Raw genomic sequence first — 21219 nt, 5'->3', positions numbered from 1 at the left:
AGTGTTTTATATGAAATAAGAGAAATAGATTGTTTTAAAATTCCAAAAATCTTTAACTCATTTTTGTATAGTTATTACATTTTTAAATGCCAATAACAAATGCTTAAATTTTCTTTCTATAAAATTTTAATAATTTTCTGCCTGCATTAGTCTGTATTCCAGCGTTACCAATTCTTGGCTTGGGTTACCACGCAACAATCAAAAGACCATGTCATGTGCTGCGTAAAGCGTTCTGCGCAGCACATGAACATGGTCCCTCGATTGTGTGCGTGGAAACCTAGGACAAAAGTTTGTAACGCTGCTGTACTGATTATAAACATTTTAATCATATGGCAAACCTATTAAAACAACTTTGATATTTTTATCACTTAGGGAGGAGGATTTTTGAAACGCTTGAAAGCGATCATAATCGCTGAGCGGTTGTATCTCTTCGCGCGCTTGCATTCGGCGGCAGGCTGGATTGATACGCGCTTATTCGGACATCTTTAGTAATTAATAACTCAAATAACTATAAAATTTTAATATTTTTCTATGTAACATCTAAAAATTTAAATGAGCAAATAGCCAAACAAACGTAAGCGCGCGCCGCGCGGCTTCTCAGCGCCATCAGCGCACCTAACGTCAGAAACTTGCAGATTCCACCATCTGCACAAAGTACACTTTCTGTCCACTAATTAACTAACTACAGAATACTGAGAGTGTACACTTCTGCACTTTAAGATCGAAAAAAATTTTTTTTATGAAGAATACTATTATTTTTGATATACACTATCTTTATTCGTCTCCACAACACGTTATTATACATTTTACGACCGATACTAATATATAAATGTAATTAATATATACATCAAAACTGCGAGCTGACAGGTCTGAGCGCCGCCATGTTAGAATGACGCTGACCAATAAGACACGAGCGACATACATCTCAACGCGACATCCTAGCGAGATGATGATTTTCTAGATTTCTCGACTTTGAATGCATATATTTATTTTTATAAAGCACACAGAGCAAAAACAAGCAGACTTTTCTTATGTAATTTGGGTATGCGCTATCGATTGAGCCTATTGCCAACTCAATCGGCCCAGCCGTTATCGAGATCCGATAATCTCGGCTCGTCTCAACTTTCGGGCTCGCGTAAAGATACACGGTCGGTCTTGCGCTTGCGTTGCGCGCTGCGCGTGAACTTGGCGCGAGACACTACCGTGTCTCTTGATATTAATATTAATATTACTAAATTAGCTTTTGAATGGAGAATTTTACCATCTGTTTTTAATGATGAAGAAAAAAAAGAATTAGCTTCTTTAGAAATCGATATAATGTGGAAAAAAATATTAGAATTAAAAAATTTTAATGGGGAAAAAAGGTTTCAAAATTTAGAGTTATTAGTCGAAGCGGTTCTTTCTTTTCCCCATTCTAATGCTGAAGCGGAACGAATTTTTTCAATGGTTACAGATGTAAAAACTAAAAAAAGAAATCAGTTATCTAATGAAACTGTTTCTGCAATTTGTATTATGCGGTCTAGTTTTCAAGCTGAAGGCATTAATTGTTCAAATTTTGAAATTGATTCCGAACATTTAAAATTACATAATCCGCAAAATTTATATGGAAAAGCAGGAACTTCATCTGATGGTTCTTAATACTTAAGACTTTTCTGTTTATTTTCTTTTTTATGTGCAATTTTAGTGCAATATTTATTGTCTAATTATTATTTATTTTTAATTATTTTTATTTTTTTGCATAACAGACACATGCTGATACATCTAGCCAATATTTTTTAGTTGTATGTTACTTATATGGATAAATTATTAATATTGTATTTTTCAGATTTTTATATTTTGTACTAACTTATTTTGTACTAACATAAAATGTGATATATAACATTAAATGTGATATATATAAGACTGATTAGTACCTGACGAAAGCCATGCAATATTATTTTTGTTTATTAAAGATTTTAATTTAAGATCAAAAGGCTTTCCAAATTTTTAATTTCTGTAATGTTATTTGTATTTTGATTTAGTTAATATTTTTATTTTAAATATATATTTATTATTAATTAATAATATTTATTTTTGTTATATGAACACTGGTAAGGTTTTTGACAGTTTTCCTTACCCTTGCAACGAATGTTGGTATTCTTTGAGATTCTGTCAAATAAAAGATTTTTATTTCATTTATATGTAAAGAAAATATATTTTCTTCAACCATTCCCGCGCTCTCTCGAGCGTCGGTGTAGTAGATCGCAACATGCACGGCTTATCATACGACGCGGATTGACACACGTGGAGCATCGTTAAAGTGAAGTTAACCTAAAGACTCTACTGTGTTCAATTAACAGATCTAAACACCTGTGATTAGGAGTGATTGACGCGACGGTCTACGGACATTAAATGTCGTTTCTTTTATTACAGGTGAGACCTTGTAAATACCAAGCTAAAAACTTGTAAATAATAAAATACTACTTTTATTACAGAAACTCAATTAAGTTCTGATTGTTGATGTCATACCTCCCCCTAATCACCAAAATACCTTATAAAACGACATTTAATGGAAAAAATCCTTGTCAGATGTTGTCAAGATGGAAAAATTGAAATTTGAATTCACCATGAAAGGGAAAAAAGGAGATGAGAGAACAAGCATGCTGTGCCTAACCTCAATCAGCACACTTGAAGGTGAGACCTTTGCTTTGCCAGAAGATTTTCAAGATATAAACCTGCACACTAAACTAGCAAAAACAGACACTTTTAGAAAAGTAAAAAAATCGATTACAAAAAGGCACCAAAAAAGAAACGTTTGGATTGTCCTAAATAAACCATTAAAAGAAATTTATGTTGATGATGGTGGAAATATCCAATTTGCGGACCTTCTATTAGAAGAAAAATTTGAAGATCCACAGCCTACAGAACAAGCAAGCACCACAGGTGGCATCTCAAAGGAAGATCTACAAACGATTCGAGAAAAATTTTCTGCAACAGAAAGAAACCAAAAAAAGAACTTAAATAAACTAGCAGAAAAATTTGTACTAGACAAATTTAATAACAAAACCAACAATGCCACGCAATGGATGGAGTTTTTTGAAAGTGAATGCGAACGGTTAAACCTACAAAAAGACGAGGAAAAAATAGAAATTTTAAGATTATTTTTGGAAGGCTCAGGTACAGATTGGTACAGCTCAATGCTTATGAAACTCACAATTGATTCAGAATGGACAAACTGGAAAGTAAATTTCTGTGAGACTTATGCAGATAAGGAATGGTCACCGGTAAAGTATGCAATCAACTTTAAATATATGAGTGGACCATTGCTAGACTACGCTCTAAAAAAAGAAAAATTGCTATTGGAAATGGATAAGTCTACAAATCCAAACATACTGATAAACCTAATTGCAACAGGATTACCAGACTTTGTGACCGACAGAATTAATAAAACTGATATGAAGGAAACGAAAGATCTGTTCAATGAAATCAGAAGTTTGGAACACTTAGTGAAAAATAATGCGTCTGATAAGAAGAAAAATACATCTATGAATTCAAAGGAGAAACAAGAAAAGAGGAAACCATGCAAAATATGCGAAAAATTAGGAAAGAAGAATAGATATCACCCCGAGGATTCATGCTGGTTTAAAACGAAACAAACTAAAGAGGAAAACCAAATAAAACTTATCAACAACGCACAACTGGAATGTGAATTACAAGATGATAATAATTCAAAAAACTAGTTGTGCCGCCATTAATAAAAATAAAATTGGTATTGAATGGTGATCTTGAAATATTTGGAGTTTATGATTCCGGCTCAAACGTTTCACTAATAAATTCAAAATTATTAAGAATCAATAATAAAGAACCAGGTATCTTTAACAGTACCAATTTGAAAACTATTAATGGCGTTAAAAAAACAAGTGGTATGGTAACTCTAAATGCAAAAATTTTCAACATTGAAAAACAAATCAACGTCTTTGTGATAGATGAAAAAAATTTTGATTACGATTTCCTAATAGGACTAGACTGCATAAAGGAATTTCAATTAAATCAAGATAAAAACCTAAGAATCAGTCAAAAAATCCAAAACAAAACAAATAATAGTATTTCTAAAGAAATAAAAATCAATGAACTAAAAAGTAAGACTACTACAGAGAATAAAGGGAAAATGACGGTTGAGAACATGAATAATAATGACTCAAAAAACAATCATAGTCCCAGTAAAATCAGAAAAAATCAAATAGCTGAAGATTCCACAAATCTGGTAAACTTCAATGAACACATTGGAGAAAAAAACTTTAGCATTTTGATAAATCACTTAGATTATGAAAAACAAGCTAAAATAAATGACTTAATGATCAAAAATGCAACTATCTTTGCAAAAGACAAATATGATATCGGCATGACAACTGACTACGAAGCACATATAGACCTATTAGTCGAAAAATATTGCAGCAAGAGGCCGTACCGATGCACATTCGAAGACAGAAAAGAGATCGAGTCACAAATTGCTAAGCTACTGGAAAAGAACTAATAGAGGAATCGTACAGTCCGTTCGCTGCTCCAGTAACCTTAGCGTTCAAGAGAGAAGAAAATAAAAAATCTAGATTGTGCATAGATTTTCGAGAGTTAAATAAAATCGTGGTGCCCCAATCACAACCGTTTCCACTCATTGAAGATCTTATGGTAAAAACAAGGGATTGTACTTTTTTTCGAAGCTAGACATGAACTCAGCGTTTTGGTCGATATCATTAAAAATTTCAGACAGACATAAAACAGCGTTTGTCACGCAAGAAGGACACTTCCAGTGGACCTGTTTACCATTTGGTCTAAAAACAGCGCCAGCAATATTCCAAAGAATAATGGGCAATATAATAAGAAAACACAAATTGGCAGACTTCACGATTAGTTACATAGACGACATACTAATATTCTCAAAATTATTCGAAGATCATATCAAACACTTGACACAGCTATTCCATGCTATTAAAATAGAAGGTTTTTGACTGAAATTCTCAAAGTGCAGTTTTGTTGAGAATTCAGTAAAATACTTAGGCCACATATTACAAAATAATTCAGTAAGACCACTAAAAGACAACTTGATTGCAATAAAAAACTTTCCAACACCTAAGACACAGAAAAATGTGAGACAATTCTTGGGAAAAATAAATTTTTACCACAAATATGTGCCTAAAATAGCTATAAAATTAGAACCATTACACAACCTATTAAGAAAAAATAAAGAATTCAAGTGGACTGAAGAATGTCAAAGATCTTTTGACGAAATGAAACAAATATTGTGCACTCAACCCGTACTGACGATTTTCGACCCAAATCGGCCAATACACATTTATACAGATGCCTGCCTACTAGGAGTCGGAGCGGTACTAAAACAGCCACAAGAAGATGGAATAGAGAAACCAGTGGCATTCTTCTTAAAAAAACTGAACGAAACTCAAAAAAAGAAAAAAGCCATATACTTGGAATGCCTGGCAGTGAAAGAAAGTGTACGATACTGGCAACACTTATTAATAGGAAGAAAATTCAAAATCCTTTCAGATCACAAACCATTAGAAAATTTAAATATAAAGTCAAGAACTGATGAGGAACTTGGGGACTTGACGTATTACCTGTCCCAGTATGATCTTGAGATTAAATATGAACCAGGAAAATATAACTTTGAGGCAGACTGCCTCAGCAGAAATCCTGTTCTAGACCCGGATGAAAGCACGGATGAACAGTTAAAAGTTGTAAATGTAATAACACTGGAGGATATTTTGAAGGATCAAGAAGGGAATGAAAAGGTACAAAGGACAAAGGAGAAGCTAATACCGAGAAAAAACATTTTCTTTAAAAAAATGAAAAAAACAGAAAAAATAATATTGACAGAAGAGTTTAGCATCAAATTCTTAAAAAAAATTCATGAAAACCTCTATCACATAGGCATCCAACAAATGAAAAAGAATATATACCCGTATTACACGGCAAATAATCTAATCAAAAATATCGAAAAGATATGTAAAAGCTGCACAATTTGCATAAAAAACAAAACAAAAGGGCAACCAAAATATGGCTTAATGTCATATTTAGGCCCAGCCACAAAACCTTTCGGAATCATGTCATTAGACACTGTAGGAGCTTTTGGCGGTTCCAGATCTACAAAGAAATACCTTCACCTACTGGTAGATCATTTCACAAGGCATGCCTACATCCTGACGTCCAAGACGCAAAACGCAGCCGATTTCATTAAACTAATAAACGGCATCGCCGAAACCGAAGAAGTTAATATGCTTTTATCGGACCAATACCCAGGAATAAACTCAAAGGAATTCAAAAGATTCCTGGATGATAAAAATATACCAATAATATTCACAGCAGTAGATTCTCCTTTCTCTAACGGAATAAACAAACGACTAAATCAAACACTAGTCAATAAAATTAGATGTAAAATCAATGAAAACGGGAAAAAGATGGCTTGGACAACGGTAGCACGCGAATGTGTACAAAAATATAACGAGACAAAACATAGTGTCACTGGATTCGCACCATCTTACCTGATGAATGGTACAAACGTCTCAATATTACCACAGGAACTGAGGAAGAAAATCACCGAACAAGATTGGATCAGAGACAAGGAAACCGCTCTAAAAAATTCAATAAGATCACATGAATATAACAAGAAAATCTACGACAAAAACCGAAAATGCCTAAACCTCAACGTGGGAGACAGAGTATTCGTAGAAAACGGAAACAGGCTAAATAGAAGAAAACTTGACGAGCTGAAAATTGGACCGTACGTAATCATAGAAAAAATTTCAAATTCAATTTTCAAAGTAAACACGGATCACAAAAAAACAGAGTCAAACCTTTTCCATATATCGAAGCTGATTCCACTCCCAACGCTTGAAGAGAAAAATAAAAACACCGACAAGGAAGACGGAAATGAAGACTAAATCATCTACGAATATTGTAAAGTATTGCAAGAAAAATGTAAACATTTTCTCCCGCGAGAGAGGTGATGTAAAGAAAATATATTTTCTTCAACCATTCCCGCGCTCTCTCGAGCGTCGGTGTAGTAGACCGCAACATGCACGGCTTATCATACGACGCGGATTGACACACGTGGAGCATCGTTAAAGTGAAGTTAACCTAAAGACTCTACTGTGTTCAATTGACAGATCTAAACACCTGTGATTAAGAGTGATTGACGCGACGGTCTACGGACATTAAATGTCGTTTCTTTTATTACAGGTGAGACCTTGTAAATACCAAGCTAAAAACTTGTAAATAATAAAATACTACTTTTATTACAGAAACTCAATTAAGTTCTGATTGTTGATGTCATACCTCCCCCTAATCACCAAAATACCTTATATATATAAAAAGTGTTTTATTTGAAGAATATATTATTTTTTACCTTTTCCTCTTCTTTTTTACTATAATTAATATTTAGAAAATATTTAACAATATATATTACATAACAATATATTATATATATGTATATATTTTATTTTCAGTTTATTTTAAAGATTTTCAATGTAGGGGGGCAACGGTGCCTTATTTAACTTGTATGAGACACTATACTGACGCCGTATTGCCGCACATGCGCATACAACCGGTCCCTAATCGGAACACTGTTCCTATTGCCTGTTGCCTGGCATTGTATAAGGGCCTTAATATTCTAGCGATTCGATTAGAAAAGTCATCTGCTATTGAAACGGCGAGCGTACGCGGACGCGGCGACGGCAGACGACAGCGACTCTCGCTTGTTGAGCGTCGCTATGGTGGGGGCTATTTCCCTCATGTTGCGCATGTTGTTCGACCTTGCATCAGAGCTGCCAGTTTTCCCCGGAGAGCTCCACACGCACACAACCGAGACCCGTTGACGTCACGTGTCCGTGTGCGCTCGGCTGTCGACTGGTAGAAGTGAGCGAACCTATGTCTTGTATCTCCTTCCCACCAAGCCTGGCATCAAACCGGTTTTAACGCTCGCACCATTTCTTCTGCCAAACGTTGACAGCAAAAATGCTTTCCCGAATTTCGCTCCACGCGACTAAGTCGACTAGCGGCGTGTTACTTTCGCTCGACGCGATATTTTTTCTGAGATTTACAGTTTTTTATGAAATATATATCATATTCATATTAATAAAATATTTTAACATTATGTATTTGCAGAATATGATTTTTCACGTTAATGTACAAAATAAGAATAAAGTAATAAAAATAAGAATAAAATAATAAAATATTATATATCGCAATATATAAACAAAACAAGTAACATTTCTACAATTTTAGTAGAAAAACATTTTTTCTATTAAAATATATTAACATGAGTTAATTGCGACAAAAATAAGCTTTGAACATATTTAATATATTATTAATTTATTTATATGTTCCAATTTTACACATTAACGTGAAAAATCACATTATAAATGCATAATATCTTTTGTAAATAGCAAGATACATTGAGAAGTAAAGGAAAGAATTGATTGAAAATAAAAGAAACAAGTTTTTACTTAAAAAATATTTATGACTATCTTATTTAACACAAAAGTAATCTGGACAAAGCATACCAATGTGATTATACATCGGATAATTTAGTATTTTAACTTTATTTTAACCATTTTAATATAGTAATCTTCCGCACCACCCAAGAGGTGGATCTTTGCCAGGAACCCTATTGTACCACTTTTCATTTTTCTTTATACATTACCTTTATATAGATATGGTGTCGTTTGCAGACAAGATACTTATCATACACTTGTCGGTCATAAATGTGGTGTCATTTGTAGACAAGATACTTGTTACATATCGTTTACAAGTGTGTCATTTGCAGACAAAATACTTGTTACATGCCTGTCGTTTAGAAGTGTGGTGTCCTTTGTGGACATATTAGTGAAATTTTATTTATCTTAATTAAAAATGATAAGGGTCAACAAATAATAAAATTATAAAAGGAAAGGAGCAATAGAAATCAAAACGCTAGATTTTAGTGCGAACGAACTTGTATTGAGTTATAATAACATTAGTATAAACAGACATTTCATAGCCTGTCATCAGGCTATCCTTAGTGTGGAATAAATAAAATACATATGAAAACGCACGCTGATTTACATTAAGATCTGAGTTAAAACAAATATAATTTAGACGCAAGATTTATTGTAAAATTAATAAAAAAAGTTAGTTTTAACATTGATATAATCAATGTTAGCTCGTCGGTTTTACAAATAAAAGCTTGTCGGTTTTACAAATAAAAAATAAAAGAAAAAAATTAAAAATTAAAAATTTGTCAAAAATTTTATAAAAAAAAGTTAATTAAAATAAAATAAAATAATAAAATAAATTAAAATCATTCAATATTCGAGATCAACAAGTTAAAGAAAAGTTAGTTAATAAAAAAATAATAAAATAACATAAAATAAAATTTATAAAATTTATGTTAAGATAAATAATAGTTTTTTATTATTGTATGACCTCTTCCCCGACTGCCTCTTCTGTTCCCCCGGCCACCTCTGTTGTTTTGGCCTCCTCTTCTTTTTGTTATTCCAGAAGGACCTGGTCTAACATTATTGTCATATTGTAAATTTCGCCGAGCGTACTACCGTTCACGCAACCAACCACCTCCTCTTCTTTTTTTTTCTAAAAATAAACACATTTATAGATTAATAATTTAAAACAATTATGCATATGAATAAATCATTTAGTTACAAAAAAATAAATAAATATCAATATATATGAAAGAGGCTAATAGAGCCACCGTTGGTTGTTAGTGCGAAATTTTTTATGTTTTGTATAGAAACTTGATTCGTCTGCATTGAGACATTAAAATGTACACTGATCTCAGATTCGAGACACTAAAGTGTACGAAAATTGCATACATCGATCTTATTATTCAAAAATCGGAATGTATGATTAAAGTAAGCAAGTTTTTTAAAAGGAAGGAAAACGAGAAAAAAAATATAAGAGATAAAAAAATTCGCACTAACAACCAGCGGTGGCTCCATTAGCCTCTTTCATATATATTGATATTTATTTATTTTTTGTAACTAAATGATTTATTCATATGCATAATTGTTTTAAATTATTAATCTATAAATGTGTTTATTTTTAGAAAAAAAAGAAGAGGAGGTGGTTGGTCGCGTGAACGGTGGTACGCTCGGCGAAATTTACAATATGACAATAATGTTAGACCAGGTCCTTCTGGAATAACAAAAAGAAGAGGAGGCGAGAACAACAGAGGTGGCCGGGGGAACAGAAGAGGCAGTCGGGGAAGAGGTTATACAATAATAAAAAACTATTATTTATCTTAACATAAATTTTATAAATTTCATTTTATGTTATTTTATTATTTTTTTATTAACTAACTTTTCTTTAACTTGTTGATCTCGAATATTGAATAATTTTAATTAATTTTATTATTTTATTTTATTTTAATTAACTTTTTTTATAAAATTTTTGACAAATTTTTAATTTAAAATTTTTTTTCTTTTATCTTTTATTTGTAAAACCGACAAGCTTTTATTTGTAAAACCGACGAGCTAACATTGATTATATCAATGTTAAAACTAACTTTTTTTATTAATTGTACAACAAATCTTGCGTCTAAATTATATTTGTTTTAACTCAGATCTTAATGTAAATCAGCGTGCGTTTTCATATGTATTTTATTTATTTCACACTAAGGATAGCCTGATGACAGGCTATGAAATGTCTGTTTATACTAATGTTATTATAACTCAATACAAGTTCGTTCGCACTAAAATCTAGCGTTTTGATTTCTATTGCTCCTTTCCTTTTATAATTTTATTATTTGTTGACCCTTATCATTTTTAATTAAGATAAATAAAATTTCATTAATATGTCCACAAAGGACACCACACTTCTAAACGACAGGCATGTAACAAGTATTTTGTCTGCAAATGACACACTTGTAAACGATATGTAACAAGTATCTTGTCTACAAATGACACCACATTTATGACCGACAAGTGTATGATAAGTATCTTGTCTGCAAACGACACCATATCTATATAAAGGTAATGTATAAAGAAAAATGAAAAGTGGTACAATAGGGTTCCTGGCAAAGATCCACCTCTTGGGTGGTGCGGAAGACCACTATATTAAAATGGTTAAAATAAAGTTAAAATACTAAATTATCCGATGTATAATCACATTGGTATGCTTTGTCCAGATTACTTTTGTGTTAAATAAAATAGTCATAAATATTTTTTAAGTAAAAACATGTTTCTTTTATTTTCAATCAATTCTTTCCATTACTTCTCAATGTAACTTGCTATTTACAAAAGATATTATGCATTTATAATGTGATTTTTCACGTTAATGTGTAAAATTGGAACATATAAAAAAATTAATAATATATTAAATATGTTCAAAGCTTATTTTTGTCGCAATTAACTCATGTTAATATATTTTAATAGGAAAAATGTTTTTCTACTAAAATTGTAGAAATGTTACTTGTTTTGTTTATATATTGCGATATATAATTTTTATTACTTTATTCTTATTTTATACATTAACGTGAAAAATCATATTCTGCAAATACATAATGTTAAAATATTTTATTAATATAAATATGATATATATTTCATAAAAGACTGTAAATCTCAGAAAAAATATCGCGTCGAGCAAAAGCAACACGCCGCTAGTCGACTTAGTCGCGTGGAGCGAAATTCGGGAAAGCATTTTTGCTGCCAACGCTTGGCAGAAGAAATGGTGCGAGCGTTAAAACCGGTTTAATGCTAGGCTTGGTGGGAAGGAGATACAAGACATAGGTTCGCTCACTTCTACCAGTCGACAGCCGAGCGCACACGGACACGTGACGTCAGCCGGTCTCAGTTGTGTGCGTGTGGAGCTCTCCGGGGAAAACTGGCACCTCTGCCTTGCATCACTGGTTCGAGCGACAAAATTTGTTTATGCTTGTCTCGTCGTTGCCGCTGCCTGCTGCCTATTTAACCTAAAGTAATCTGGAATCGAAAACGAAGCATCCAAAAGCATCGACAAAGTGGAAGTGAAAGCAGACAAGTCGAAAAAAAGTTTTTTATTTGAATAAAGTAAGTAAATTGAACTTCTATTATGCCCATTCGCATTTTTGATATTTCTTTTTTGATATTTCTCTCTAAATTTTAATCAGAGAACTCATAGATCTTCAGTGAATAGTCACTGTTGGCTTTTTTTTTTGATAAAATACTTATTTTGAATTTTAGTACATATCGCAGTAAAAGTGAAGAAAGTTAGAAAAATGCACTTTTAATCGTAGCATACTCAGCAAATATTAATAGTAATATAATATTAATGTTATAATATCCCACTCAACAATATAATTGCGATGTAATATGCTTTATTACGTATATAACAATTACATTAATGAGTGGGACATTAAAACACTTGTAAGGTTATGTTACTCTTATACTTTGTATTTGTTGGGTAGCAGGCAGTTTATGTGAAAATTTATCAGAGCATAATGATTAAAAGCATGCACAATCTATTTTTAATACAAGAAGAGCAAGATTTTCATTAATTAATCAGTGAATGAGAATCATTTTCTGATTCAACAGTAAAATGTCATGTGAAAATTTCACTGATTCAAATTAAGAAAGGAACAAATGTTGCAGCGGTATATATTAACAAAAATTCTAACAAATGTTTATATTTCTCCTTTTTCAGTTGAAGATTATTAATTGAATTTATCTGTAAAAAATAGTATTTATTGTAAATAATAAATATAATGGAACACACTGAAAAACAAAAGCATAAAAAGCGTTTAAGAAAGGCTAATGAACGATTCAAACGATCATTAGCGATAATTAATAATGCTTCTCATTTAAACGCTAATACACTATCTATGAATAACAATAATTTAAGTAACGCATGCAATTCGACTAAGCAAAATAGTCCGTCGATTAATGCTAGCGATACATTATTACGTGATTCATTACCTTCAAATAATCTCATAAATTTTGACTTTGCGGGAAAAGATGAATTTATAACAGAATCTTCAACATTTGAGAAACATACGAATATTAGTTTTCAACCGTGCACAACAAATATTTCTTTAAGTGATTATAAAACGATCGGAGAGACTTTTAAATCTGCCTTAGCACAGTGGGCAATTAGTGAAAGCTAATCAGTTTGTCGTCTACGGGAAAATTACTTGGAATTTTGCGTATGTTGCCTTCATTAAAAAATGTTTTACCAAAAGATCCTAGAACACTTTTAAAAACACCTTGTGCATTATTCGTAAAAGAGATAAGCTCGGGTTTATTCTATTACTTCGGAATTGAAAGTTCATTAAATGCACTTCTAATTAAACATAGGATAAAAATTCATGCCAACCAAGATATAGATCTAGCTGTAAATATTGATGGACTTCCTATATCCAAAAGTACAAACAGTACTTTTTGGCCAATATTATACTCATTAAAGTCTGTGCCAGCTCTGAAAGGAAAAGTGTTTTTAGTAGCTCTCTTCCATGGCGACGAGAAACCAAATCCACATGAGTTTTTATCCGATTTTATTAATGAATGTATTCACTTATCATGCAATGGAATTATAATTAACTCAATTTGTTGTAATTTTAAAGTTTTAATGTTAATCTGTGACACACCAGCAAAATCACTTGTTCTAGCTACTAAAGGCCATTCCGGGTATTATTCGTGTCCAAAATGCACAATAACAGGGGATATGTACAATAATGTAATGTGTTTCATTGAAACTGATTGCACTAAGAGAACTGATACTTCATTTCGAAATAAAGAACAACCTGAACATCATACTGGTTCAAGCAGTTTATTAAATTTACCGAATTTTGATATGATTAACAATGTTCCCGTAGACTACATGCATGCGCTTTTATTAGGTGCATGCAAGAGGCTTTTGTGCCATAATCGGTACGCGGCTGGATTTTTGGAAAACCTCCACATAAATTGCATGCCCGAAATGTGCAAAAAATATCGCAACAGTTGTCAATATTAAAAAAATATATTCCATGCGAATTTTCTCGTAAAACAAGATCAATAGAAGAGTGTAAAAGATTCAAAGGCACAGAATTTCGTTTTTTTTTATTGTACAGTGGTCCATTAGTGTTAAAGAAAATATTACCAACATTTATATATAATAATTTTGTAACGCTAAGTGTAGCAAGTTTAATTCTTATAAGTCCGCGTCATGCTACTTCTGAGACATCCATTTCTTACGCTCAAGAACTCCTAAAATGTTTTATACGGAATTTTGCCTTTTTATTATGATAATATTATGTACAAATATGGTGAGTCAATTATGCATAAAATTTTAAAATATTCATTAAAAAAACTTTTGATGTAAGGAATATTGATTTCAGTGAATCATAGAATTATCAATTATTATTTTTCTAGATTTATTTAAATACAAAAGGATCAGGGGTTTTCGGGATTTAAAAGACGATTAGTTAATAATAAATAAATTCACTTAAAAAAAAATAATTTTTTAAAAATACTTTAGAAAAAATAAAAATCAATATTAAGATTTAAGCCAGTAGCAACATGAGGAAAAATTTTCAATATTTATTTATTTATTTATTTATTTATTGTTTTATTTACAAATTTAGATGATTTAGAATACGCTCAACATAAAGCTGAAAAAGCGCAAACAACTGATCTCTTAACTTCTAATGACGAATCATTGGTTTTAAAAAAGAAGAGATGCATCCAAAAAATGTCGAAGAAAACTGAAAAGTGTCGATTCGCTTCTAGTAGCAGTGACACCGAGAAAGCAGTTTCTGACGATGATTCGAATGAATATCCCGTTCAATTTGAAAATTTTGATGGTAATTCTGTAATCTATCTATAATATTTTTTCATATGCATATTAATAAGTCTAATATATTAATTAAATTATTGTTTATACTATTGTTTAAGTTTTCACAAACAAAAAACGTGTGGAACATAAAAAAATTGAACACGATACAAATGATTCTGTTGAGATTGATAAGACTGTATCAGAACGTGAAGAAAGGCAGATAATGAAAGCACAATTGTTCGAATTAAAAGGTATACCGAAATTTTCTTATTCTCTTATGTAATATATTTATTTTAATTTGATTTCGATGCTTAAATATGGTTTGTTTCATTACAGAATATCAAAAGCAATGTCTGAAAGATATAAACCTCCTGCATTTAAAACTTAATGCCATTTCTGAGTCAATTTCTTCATTGGTGATTGCATCAAAAACGATAGTAAAACCCACGATCTTGCCAAGTGAGCCACTGCCAATATTAAACTTATTTCCTATGGACTCGGCAGGATTAATTCAAGTAGAGGAGTGGCTATAAACCAAACAAAACAAAAAAAACTTGGTACTTTAGTAATTTCACGGAAATCTCATGTAAGTGTCTACAAAATTTTACATTTTCTTTTCTTATAGGTTGCAGAATTGAGCAAAATAGGCGGACCAACAGTGAAGGAGGTTGTCAAACGGGTTATGTATCGATTATTTGAAAATTCCTTAGGCATGGAATACTCTTGGAAAGGCAAAAAAAAGAAACAAGTTTTTAAATCACTTTTGATTTCTTCAGTAATCATAGGTTAGTGTTTGTTTTTTTATTTAATACTAGAATTCTTAAAAGAAAAAAAAACATAATAAAAGCAAATTTTGTTGCAGTATTGAAACACTTATTCATTTACTTTCAGATGTTGTTCGCGCGAATAAAAATACAGCAGATTGTAGAGAATACGAAATTATTGAAATAATAAAGTCGTGGCTCGTGAGAAGTAAGGAGCGTTTTTATAATAACACAAGGATTTTAGGGAGCGATGCACCAAAGAAGGCTCAAATTGAACCAAAGAAGACTACACCGACTAAACGGAAAAAAGTTTCGACTGAACTGAAAGAAATTGAACAAGAGGCACCTACTAAACCAAAATGGACTGTACCGAAGAACAAATAGAGTAACTTATTTTTTTATACATTCCGTTAAATTTTTTTTATTTAATTTTTGTTTAAAAAAAAATTTTTTTGTTTTTTTTTTACGTTTATAACGATTTGTGTTTTTTTCAACGTTTATATATTTTACTAGAAATTTAGAAAGATATAAGTGCAATGTATTATTTAAATGTAATACTAAATATGACTTAATGTTTTTTTTTGTATTTGTTTTGTTAAAAAAATTTGTGTAACAAAACTACGAATAGTATTATATATGTAAGAAGATATATTCTTTAAAAGCAAATATTATATAAATGACTGTTTTTTTTCTACGTTTTGTTTTGTTCAAAAAGATAGAGTGTTAAATAATTAACTATTATAGGACGATAATTATATATTGTTATAATTTTCTATTGAAGAAAATTAAAATAGATTAAAACAAACATACAATTTATTTCTTTTCCTATTACGATTTACTTCCCACATAGCACACAAATATATATTACAATGTATATACATCTATGAATATTGAATATCCATGGGATATTCACGAAAACTTAAATTAATATGTAGTGTATATCCATTGTATCTTTGAATTGACTTCAGCACAAAGATCCATTTCATATCCATAGAATATACATCCGTACATCCTATGTATATCATGTGGATGTTTTCAATGGACATTTCTTAATATAAAAAACATCCATTGTAAATATCCATATATATATATAGGATGTACGGATGTAGTTTCTATGGATATGAAATGAATTTTTGCTGGAATCAATTCGAAGATACAGTGGATGTATAATGGATATTAATTTAAGTTTTGTGGATATTCCATGGATATTCAATATCCATAGATGTATATACACTGTATATGCAATATATATTTGTGTGCTATGTGGGAAGGTAACTCGTGCGGTATCGGCAAGAAATGCACGATTCGATAATAGCGGTAACAGAGGTAACCCGACGAAACCGGTAACCGGAAATGGGCGCCAGGTGCGTGTAATCGCACCGCGGTAACGGTAACTTAGATAATTCTTATAATATGTCCGGCCGCTCCTTGCTCAGTGTATGGCAGAGGGGTGCAGTTCGTTTATTTTACGATGAGAATCTGGAGTGAGAGTCGAACACAAGGACAACTCAATAATTAGTATTGAACAATAATGTATATTTGATAAGTCACAGATTCAGTGACAAGGTTAAAAATGAGTAGATCACAATGCGGTGAGCAATTATAATTTGGCCGGAGCCGATGCGACGATAATTGTTCGATAAAGGCGGCAGCGATACAAATCGCCCGCAAGATCGGTAGCATAAAAGAAACTTCGGTAACTGTACGGAACTTTGAAACGCAATCACGAAAAACGGTAGCTGACTCAACGATACTCGGCGAAACAGATATCACATATATTGACAATACGACGGGGCCAATGAAGGCCAAATAAACACAGTTTGAAACGAACGGTAATCTGACGGCCAGAAAGGCTATGTCGCGGAGCGGCTATTTTCGCGGATTTTCCTCACTTCTCGCGCAAAATCCGTCCGCGGACATTGACGTACGATAATTTTAAATAGTGAGATCGCGAAAAACGACAACGAAAGACGGTATCAAAAAAGAAACGGTAACGGAAATCGGTACAATCAATACGGTAACGAACAACGAGAGACTGTCGGTGATTAGCTCGCGATAGAGAGGCTTCGACACGATACCCGGAGCCGGCTGGATATGCGATAACTGAGCGTCTAAAACGGAGCTCACGGTATCAAATTCGCGTGTTAGTCTTGTGAGAGACATAAAACAGGATGGGCTCACGCTACCAGCCTTGTTCGGACAGAACTCTACGGCTACCCGAGAGGCGGCTTACAGTGATAGGCGTCTTCGGCGTCGTCTGGGCGAGTCCTGGAGCTGGTCCTTGTACTATCGTGGCACACCGAACAGTGTTCCTCAAAATTTTGGGCTGTAGGTTCTTCCCGTCCCGCGCCGATTTTCCGCACATCTTCCCGATTTCTTCGAGAGAGGCTTCCAAGAACCGCCCATGGTTCTCTCGAAGCACCCCGGCTTCTTTTTGGTTCTGAGAACTGACTGGTCCGCCGGTCGATAACCGATCGGTAAGAGCTGTTATCCGCGGGCAGGGCTGATTAGGCTGGCCGGGCCGTACTCCAGTCCCTCCGGTGGTATCTTGAGGACTCTCGGCGCCTTCTGCAGCAGGGCGAGGTCCTCCGATGCGTGCCTTATTTGTTCTTTGGCGTTGCAGCTGGAAGCAAGATTGCATTAGAAACGGGTTCAGATGGCGGGATTGACGGCGGCGCGATACTGGATCTTTTTTCCGTCGAGGTCACTAGCATGTGACGCCCGTTGATGATCCCCCGACGTCCGGTCTTCTTGGCGATGCGGACGTCTTCGCCCGGAGGCACAATGCACGCAATACCATCCGCTCGGGTTCTCGCCTTACAAACTAATCTAACAGTATCGACAAATAAAACATAAACGGAAACGAAATATGGAATAATACGAGCTGAAGGGTGGAGTCTTGCGAATTGCTTTCTCAAAGCGAGGAGCAACTCCAGAACTCTTTGCTCTCTCGGCCGGGCTGTTGCCCTTGTGACGGCGCTCCAAAAGCGTCACGTCACAATACATGGAATGTACACGAGGTATATTCTACGTATATACAGGCAGCGATCTTGTTCGAATATACATTCTATGTATATCTATAAGATATCTTATGTATATCCACAAATGTATCTACATCAGCGTATATCATATGTATGTACATAGTATATACAGTACATTTTTTTCACATTATGGATATTTCATGTATATACATAAGATATCGAATGTTTACTGGGTTGTTAGATCAGGGATCAACATTCAGCTTTGTGTCTGAGTCCCTTTGTCAAGCGCTGCGTACAAAGCGTCAGCGAGCCGATCTACAAATCAAGTGTTTCGGTGAACGGTTTACGGGTTCGGCAAAATCACGCGTACCCTTGACTTTAACGCCGTGCGCGCTGTCTAAACCTGCGTTTCCCGTGACAGCCTACGTCTTTCAACGCATAACTTCTTACGCTGCTTCGCGAATTCAGTCTGTGGAGTCGTGGCCTCATCTGCGAAGATTGTCTCTTGCCGATCCTGATCCTTCTAGTCATCACCGCATTCATATGTTGATCGGTGCCGACATTTATGATTCTCTCTTGAAGAACGATGTGCGTCAAGATCCGCACGGTACGCCGACCACACAATCGACCGCTCGGTTGGATCCTGTCCGGTCCTACCGGGAATCAAGAATCACCTTCTGAGGAAGCTTCTGTATTAAATTGCGTTCTTACGCAAGATGTTAACTCGTTGCTCCAGAGATTCTGGGAGGACGAGGAGATCTCTCTGTCGCCCCCTCTCACCGAGGAGGAAGAGAGATGCGAACGTCATTTCGATGACACTCATAGTCGCTCTCAAGATGGACGATATGTAGTTCGATTGCCATTTAAACATGCTCCGCCGATCGATATCGGAGACTCATTGTCTATTGTTCTTTCGTGTTATAATAGACTTGAAAAGAGACTGGAATCTCGTGCCGAGATTTGTTCTCAATATAGCGATTTTCTCGAAGAATATCGCTCTCTCGGGCACATGAAACCTGTGGCTAGCATGGATAGGACCGATTTTATTCCGGTTTACATACCGCATCATCCTGTCTTACGTGAAGCTAGCTGCACTACGAAATTAAGAGTCGTGTTCAATGCATCGTGCAAAACACGAAACGGCTCTTCATTGAACGATCATTTGTTGATTGGACCGAAATTACAACAAGATCTTCCTGCTGTTCTGTTACGATGGCGCCAGTGGTGCTACGTTTACACGGCAGACATCGCCAAGATGTTCTGTCATATACGAATACATCCGCTCGATGCGGACTTTCAGCGCATTTTTTGGCGTCCGTCAGATGACTCGCCAATCTTATACTTATTATTATTATTAATCTTATAATCTTATACTTTCGACTTTTTACAGTTATGTACGGTCTCGCGCCGGCTCCGTACCTAGCAATGCGCGTCTTGAAGCAGCTTGCTCTCGACGAAGGAAATGCTTACCCGTCTGCAGTTTCAATTCTTCAGGATTTCATTTACGTGGATGACGCGTTATTCGGGGCTGATGACGTCAGATCCCTCACCGATACTCGTTTTCAGCTCGTCGAGCTCATGAAAAAGGAGGGATTTCAGCTTCGTAAGTGGGCGTCTAATTCCAGTGATCTTCTTAGAGATCTCTCGGCTGACCAACCCGAGGTGACCGACCATCTCATACTAAAAGACGAGTCTCTTAAAGTTCTCGGTCTTTCGTGGCTTCCTCTCAAAGACGTCTTCAGATTCATTGTTAATTTCGTTGCTCCGGACACGCCCACAAAACGTTCAATCCTGTCGTTTGTTGCTAGACTGTACGACCCACTTGGTTGGGCCGCGCCTGTCGTCATTGTTGCAAAAATATTGCTGCAGGAACTGTGGTTTCTCCGTTGCGATTGGGATGCACCTCTTCCCGACACGTTACTCCAGCGCTGGAGCGACTACGTCGCGGAACTTGAAAGTTTGAACGAGATCCGGATACCGCGATGGACTGGTCAACATCCATCCGATCTGGCTTACGAAATACACGGGTTTGCGGACGCTTCTAGCCGCGCTTACGCCGCTGTTGTATATCTTCGAGTTCTTCACTCAATGTCAAGCTTTCAAATCAGCTTACTCGTTGCGAAGACCAAAGTTGCTTCCGTCAAGACGGCTAGCATTCCGCGACTGGAACTCAACGCTATCGTACTTCTAAGTCGACTCATTAAATGGACTCTTAGTTCCTTGCGAATACCGTCAACGCCTGTCTACGGCTGGACAGATTCCTCCATCACTCTGGCGTGAGTGCGCCAACATGCCTCGAACTGGACCACCTACATGGCCAATCGAGTGTCCGAGATACAGAGTAACTTGCCTTTGGGGCGCTGGAATCACGTACCGTCGAAAGACAATCCAGCCGATTGCGCTTCGCGCGGGTTATCGGCCTCCGAGTTACTTTCTCATCCGTTGTGGTGGACGGGGTCCTCGTGGCTTTGTCAACCTTCAACATCGTGGCAGATCCATGATGTTTCCAGTGCAGTTGGACCTGACGTTGCACAAATTGTATTAGCAGAGACCCGCAAGTCAGTCGCCTTTCACGTGGAAGGCAATGACGAGTGGGATTTGCTCCATAGATGTTCCAGTTGGAACAAATTAATTCGTGTTACCGCGTACGTACGCAAATTCGTCGTGCGCTCGAGACAAAAGGAAGAAGCTTGGTCCTTTCT

General features: G+C 34.7%; 3 protein-coding genes across 3 annotated transcripts; all 3 read left to right on the top strand.

Annotated features, from left to right (window-relative positions):
* Positions 1-6095: 6095 nt before the first annotated feature.
* Positions 6096-6932, top strand: LOC136997902 (uncharacterized). Its single transcript, XM_067349304.1, has one exon. It carries the CDS (start codon positions 6096-6098, stop codon positions 6930-6932), a length of 837 nt encoding a protein of 278 aa, XP_067205405.1.
* A 4828-nt stretch (positions 6933-11760) lies between these two features.
* LOC105676914 (uncharacterized) lies at positions 11761-16289 on the top strand. Its single transcript, XM_067348686.1, has 6 exons — positions 11761-12050; positions 14582-14800; positions 14892-15023; positions 15109-15329; positions 15398-15557; positions 15664-16289. Exons 2-4 carry the CDS (start codon positions 14689-14691, stop codon positions 15303-15305), a joined length of 441 nt encoding a protein of 146 aa, XP_067204787.1. The 5' UTR covers positions 11761-12050; positions 14582-14688; the 3' UTR covers positions 15306-15329; positions 15398-15557; positions 15664-16289.
* Positions 16290-19103: 2814 nt separating this feature from the next.
* On the top strand, positions 19104-20797 carry LOC105676913 (uncharacterized). Its single transcript, XM_067349303.1, has 2 exons — positions 19104-19830; positions 19908-20797. Exons 1-2 carry the CDS (start codon positions 19104-19106, stop codon positions 20795-20797), a joined length of 1617 nt encoding a protein of 538 aa, XP_067205404.1.
* The last annotated feature ends 422 nt before the right edge of the window (positions 20798-21219 follow it).

This window comes from Linepithema humile, chromosome 2 (assembly GCF_040581485.1).
Source record: "Linepithema humile isolate Giens D197 chromosome 2, Lhum_UNIL_v1.0, whole genome shotgun sequence".
Lineage (NCBI taxonomy): Eukaryota > Metazoa > Arthropoda > Insecta > Hymenoptera > Formicidae > Linepithema > Linepithema humile.
Note: the sequence above shows the minus strand (reverse complement) of the source record. Positions and strands in the feature narration are given on the sequence as shown.